The sequence below is a fragment of the Leguminivora glycinivorella genome, chromosome 21, assembly GCF_023078275.1.
Source record: "Leguminivora glycinivorella isolate SPB_JAAS2020 chromosome 21, LegGlyc_1.1, whole genome shotgun sequence".
NCBI classification, from domain to species: domain Eukaryota; kingdom Metazoa; phylum Arthropoda; class Insecta; order Lepidoptera; family Tortricidae; genus Leguminivora; species Leguminivora glycinivorella.
Genome location: NC_062991.1, coordinates 3,548,357 through 3,554,616, shown reverse-complemented (window position 1 = coordinate 3,554,616; position 6,260 = coordinate 3,548,357). Strand labels below are relative to the sequence as shown.

The 6,260-nt window shown below is 36.8% G+C and overlaps 1 protein-coding gene across 1 annotated transcript; it reads right to left on the bottom strand.

Moving 5' to 3' along the window:
• Positions 1-941: 941 nt before the first annotated feature.
• LOC125237497 (beta-1,3-galactosyltransferase 5-like) lies at positions 942-2,761 on the bottom strand. The gene is given in 3 exon segments (XM_048144611.1): positions 942-1,224; positions 1,855-2,379; positions 2,382-2,761. Coding segments are annotated over 3 exon segments (1,017 nt in total). The 5' UTR covers positions 2,599-2,761; the 3' UTR covers positions 942-949.
• Between the last annotated feature and the right edge of the window lie 3,499 nt (positions 2,762-6,260).

The following is a 6,260-nucleotide window of genomic DNA, read 5'->3' as shown; positions in this document are numbered from 1 at the left end:
GGTTACGGTGACCGCTTTCCATTAAGCGGACCGTATGCTTATTTGCCACCGACGTAGTATTAAAAAAAAAAGAAAAAAAGTCCTGGATTCGAACCCAGTACTTCCATGCAAATCATGCGATGGCACGTATTTACCGCAAGGCTATTTAAACAAGCTGTCGCCGCGTGAAATTATAGAAGGAATACAAAAACACTGTTTGTATGTGTGAGTGGTACTTAGAAATAGTGTAAAATAGTAAATTTATCTACATTAAGGGGATTAACGTTACAATGAGAAGTTGAATGTTTGTTATAATACGTCAATTTTAATATTAAATGTTCGCGAAGCATAATTGAAAGTATATAAATGCCTGTACGACTCCACAAAAAAAATAAGACTGGTAATTTGAAGATTAACGCCATCTAACGCAGCCTGAGCTTCGGGTAACCTAAGCGAGCCACCTTAATCTTAAACAGATACTTACTAGAACTATTCTAATTTAATACATATTCTTTGGTAAAATACATCTATGTGACCTTCAAACAACAAGCAATAAGGTTCCTTTTTATCAGAATTTCAGTTGGACCTTCAAATGAACATTCAGATGTACTGCGAAACGCTTTTCTTTCGTATTTTTCCGGAAACGTTCGTATTTGATATGCTACTTCAAAAGCGTGTCAGTATGTCTTGTACTGAGACTGACTGAAATAGCATGACTTATTTGTTTCCGTAAAACTACGAAGGAAAATCTTTTTGCACTACATCTGTACAGAAAAAGAAATATCATGCAAAAGGGACACAAATCTTGGGACAACAATATTATTCAGAACATGAATATAAGCTAAAAAGTACCTAGCATATACTTAGAATGACAAGGATACTTACAATCAGATTTATAACGTCACATGACAATAATAAAAGCGTGTCTTATGAGGACATAAAATTTACAGGAACAATGAACCGTTAAAAATTATTCCGGAATAGCTTTCCATATCTGTGAGATCTTACTGACACTAATATCTGGCGGTCCAAACAGAAACTTCCCAGCGTAGTCAGCTCCAAGCGAGGTGAGCATCGTGGCCCGGTTCCGAGAGAGTACCAGACTGGCCAGCGGAGTGCGAGCCACACCGATCTGCTGGGCGACCACTCCGGTGACGTGGACATCATCGATCCAGAAGTATGGAGTGGATTGGGCGGACTTTAGAAGCCTGGGAACTACGTCTTGAGAGTAGAGGATGGCCCAGCCTAAAAAAATTTGAAAAGGTCTTGTAATTTCTTTGGAAAAAAAAATTTATGTACACAGTTATCATGTTTTACATAATCTATAATAAAGTCTAGGTAAATTGGCTATTTGTATAATAGTAGTAACTTTTTATTTTAGTCAGTAAGGAGGCCTGCTTCAAAAAAGTTTGGGAACCCTTACATTAGAGTAATAACATGGAATATTTTTTGGAATACTTTTTTTCTACCAGGAGCTCTTTAAACCTACCAATTTTGCACTGTGACAGTAAAATAAAAGTAGCTCATGTGCAGAATGAAACCTTTTACAGTACATACAACAAGGACATTAAAACTATAACAAATTGGATGTAGGGTATGTTCAGAGTATTCTGAACAACCCTACATCTGACGCAACCTTGTACTTGTGTAGTTTAGTGGAGTGCCGCCAGTAGATGTTTGTAGTTTTAGTAATACTGTTTTTTTGCATATTGTGTAGTTTTAAGTTTATTACGAATAAATATTTTGATTGATTGATTGATTGATAGATACACAAGTATAGGGGCTTCTAAATATTATATTATTGGAGCTGCCATGTCAAAAAGACAAAAGCTCCTAAATAAATAAAGATAAAAAAAAAAAAAAACTATAACAAACCTGCACAATATGTTGGATAGTAATGTGGCTTATACTCAGCCGGAGACACTCTCCACTTGGACCGATGTGACCGTTGCACCAATGCATGCTCCAGCACCTGACATGTAATCAAGTCCTTCGCTCCCCACGGTGACAGCTCCCTCGCCAAAAACTGCCTCAGCGCATGAGAGTTCACCACAACATCATCATCCGTCTTCAAAATGTACTTCGCCATCGGACAATGATGAGACACCCACTTTAAACCCATCACGTGCTTATAAGTCATATTACGGTAAGCATCCGTAAAAATACCTTGCACAATATCCCCAAATATGGACGATTCATTCTGAATCTTTTGAGATATAGTCGCATTCTCTGACTCTCCCATTAAAAACACCACTTTAGTCGAATCTACGGAACGACCCCAAGTATTTCGAATAACCATTCTGTTATCATAGTTACTCGGATTCGATGATATTATTATGACCAGTAGTAGGCCAGCGGCGTAGTTTTGACAAGGCTGAGGATTCACTTTGAAAGAGAAATTTTTAAATCAATAAGTTGATCATACAGATCATCTACAGTCAGGTTTGGTTCTGTAGTATTGTATGGGCCTAGTAAAGCGAACTGTGGGTTCTGAATGCGTATTTCTATAGGCGTAGAGCTGTTATAGTAGTCGTATATCAGCAGAGCGCTGACGATGAGAATCGCTAGTTTGTGTAAGAACATCATTTCGCATTTTTCACCGTTTTGCCTTTCGAACATAGTAAGCCCTCGATTTTTTACACGAGATGAAACGAAAACACTACACTCGATCACGGTTGCAACATTTTGGTAATAATGTGGTTAAACGTTAAAAACGAGCGCCATATACTTTTAATTATTGGAATTAGAAGATTCCGACGGTCAATAAATTTCAATAACAGTACGCAAATGACGTCCTGCCACTCCTGTCAGATTGAATTGACATTGACAGCTAGGGCAAGGGCATAGAAGTATTTGTTAAACTTCCGTGGTATTTGCGGTGCGTTCTCTGTAGGATAAAAAAAAACATATAGACGGTAAATAAAACAAATCTTGTCACTAAAAAAAGGCGCGAAATTCAAAATGTCTATGGGATAAGAAACCTTCTCCAAATACATTTTTTGCCCCCTTTTTAGTGACAAAATTTGTTTGACCGTATATATTAGGGGATTCCCCGCGCCAATCCGAATATGCACAATAAATGAAATTATAACATAGGTAGGTAAATAAAACTAAAATCACGTCCGCACTTTCTATTGTTACTTTACGTCGCGAGGTTTTTTAAGCGATGTCCGCGTGTGGAATGGCTAATAATACTTAGTTAAATAGACATATTGAATAAAATAAATACCATAAGACATTCTTACACAGATCTACTATTGATTAAGTCCCACGGAAAAGTTCAATAAGACTTTGTGATGTTGGAACTTGAACAAAAATATATAAATACATTAAATATATGTCGCAGGGATTTAGTCAAAGACGTTATATTATAATTTCACTAGTGAAATTATAATTACACTGATTATTGTCAATCGTTTGCATTTCTCACAATTTAACGGGCTAGTTTCAGTGACATTATGATTTCACTAGACCGATACAGTGAAATTGTAAGACGGTGATAAATTGACAATAGCACTGGTTTGAGAAAGCCGTGAACCTAGGTTTATTATAATATCACTTATGCGGTCCAGTGACATTACAATATCACTGAAATAAGCCCGTGAAATTATGCGAATCTTTCGTTATTGACAATAATCAGTGTAATTAAAATTTCACTAGTGTAATTATAATATAACGTCTTTGACTAAATCCCTGCGACTGTCGCAGGGATTTAGTCAAAGACGTTATATTATAATTTCACTAGTGAAATTATAATTACACTGATTATTGTCAATCGTTTGCATTTCTCACAATTTAACGGGCTAGTTTCAGTGACATTATGATTTCACTAGACCGATACAGTGAAATTGTAAGACGGTGATAAATTGACAATAGCACTGGTTTGAGAAAGCCGTGAACCTAGGTTTATTATAATATCACTTATGCGGTCCAGTGACATTACAATATCACTGAAATAAGCCCGTGAAATTATGCGAATCTTTCGTTATTGACAATAATCAGTGTAATTAAAATTTCACTAGTGTAATTATAATATAACGTCTTTGACTAAATCCCTGCGACATATATACCTAGAAAGTACCCAAGACTTGAATATATAGTATAACATTTTATGTGACCTTAACTAGAGGACGTTTATTCGTATCCTTTCTCAAAGACCTCCACTGCTGCATCTTAAGTAATCCGATTTCGTTGCACTCAAGTGTAGCAAATACCAAATAGACCTCTCAAGGAACAAGCAAGTTCTAATAAAATTGCGCTACGGATTGCAGAGCGGAACAGACGTGCTCAAGTGGGGGATAAGAGCGAGCGAGAGGGGGGGATGGGTTCCGTGAGTACGCATAAAGTTCTTTTTTTTAATGAAGTGCGGAGTGAAGTACTTTCCGTCGGTTTAACGTAAACTTGAGTAAAATAGTTAGATAACGTAAAAACTCCTATTTTTTCAGGATGCATTCATTCGCTTGACATCATAAAATTTATAAAATATGAAGTTGTCGCGCTAGTTTTTAGTGCAAGTTCTGCCAAATAGATTTAGTCCAATTCAATTTGGTTTTTGCGAAGCTAATAACTACGGACAATAGATATAAAGTAGATTTCCGGATTTAAATCAAATTTCCGGGTGTGGGCCCATAGTAAAAGTTAACGAATGATCATACATAATAGTCATTAGACTTTAGCACAAACTACTAAGAAGAGACTTTAGTGAGACATCATAGTTACAGTACAGTCTGACCAAAAATAGTATAAATTAAAAAGTGGCAACATCGTAGTGCTGTTCCGTTTTCTCACGCACATATTGATTTGAAAGTAAGTATTATACGGAGGAATTCACGTTAGTAAATATATTACACCATTACACATACATTTAGCGCTGAAGACCCAGAGCGTCGACTCAGACAAAATCAAAAATACTAGTAAGTATCTAAAATGGTTTGAGCTTTGCGTAGGGCCGAAGACTGAGTGCTAAAACATTAAAAAACAACCTGTAAGTATATTTTTTCTTTTTGATAGGACCTGCATTTTTCTGCTGGCCCCTAACAATCGGTTCGTGTTCGAGGGCCGCCGAGCCAATAATAGGCCGCGGCTTGTACTGTGGAGCACCCTCCGCGGTGCACCAGCAGGGTTACAGGGACTCGCTATTCTAGGCTTCTGACTGTCCCTGTACGTACTCGGTGTAACAGGAACACGAAAGATTTCAGCCTAAGAGGGCTGGTCTTACTGCAATCAAACGCTTGATTTTTACGCAACTCAAACTTACTATGTAAGTTTTTATCATTATCTTATAAAGGGTAGGGCTGCACGGGAAGCATCCGCGGTCGCGCGATAGACGATAAAATAGCTAGGCCGTCCCTATCGCACTATTTGTAAGTGCGATAGGGACGGCCTGATATATTATCGTCTAGAATAGAATCGTTTATTGCATGTCACAAACCAAATAAGAGGGGTGGTCACTTGTTAAAATACGAAATACGCATGTACGGGTTATCATTGTCACACTATTTTCGCACAGCTTGTAATCGGTAAAAGTTACCAGAAGTTTTGTTTTATTTGTCAGACTGCTTCGAAATGAGCATTTCTTTTTTTGCCATTTTTTTATTTTGATTTTTTTAGGGAATTCTAGGTCAATTTTCCTTAGAATCACGAGTACTTTCAATATCACTGGGAGACAAAAAGTGTCCCAGAATTTTCATACATTTTTGTTACTTTCCTCTTTTGTTACCCCACACAACATGTACGGAAAATGGTAACAAAATAGGAAAACATCGTATGGGACAATTTTTTTAACTACTAGGATTGAAAAAGCTAATGATTCTGAGTAGAAATAGCATAACTGAAAAAAAAAATCACATTTTATAAAAGTGGCAAAAAAAAGAAATGCTCAAATTAGTCAGGGCATTTTCACGAGAACAATCACCAATATTAAATATTATAATATGTTTTTCAGTACAGACGGTGTTTTTTTTACGCACTAGTGCGAGAAGTGGTTCATTATATGCCAGGTCGAAACTTTGAAGGCTCATCTGTACTGAAAAACGTCGTACGACGTACGATACACGTGCAAAAAGGAAATTCGTAACTCGTGTCGATTAAAAACACTCCCTTCGGTCGTGTTTTAATTTATCGCCACTCGTTTTGAATGTCCTTTTTTACGCATTTGTATCGTAATGTACTATTTCCTACTCTGAATCACGAGTTCACGAGTCCTTTCGATTCAGGACAAAAACCAAGAGACAAAAAAAATGATCCCAAAATTTTCTATTATTTTGCATACTTTCCACTTT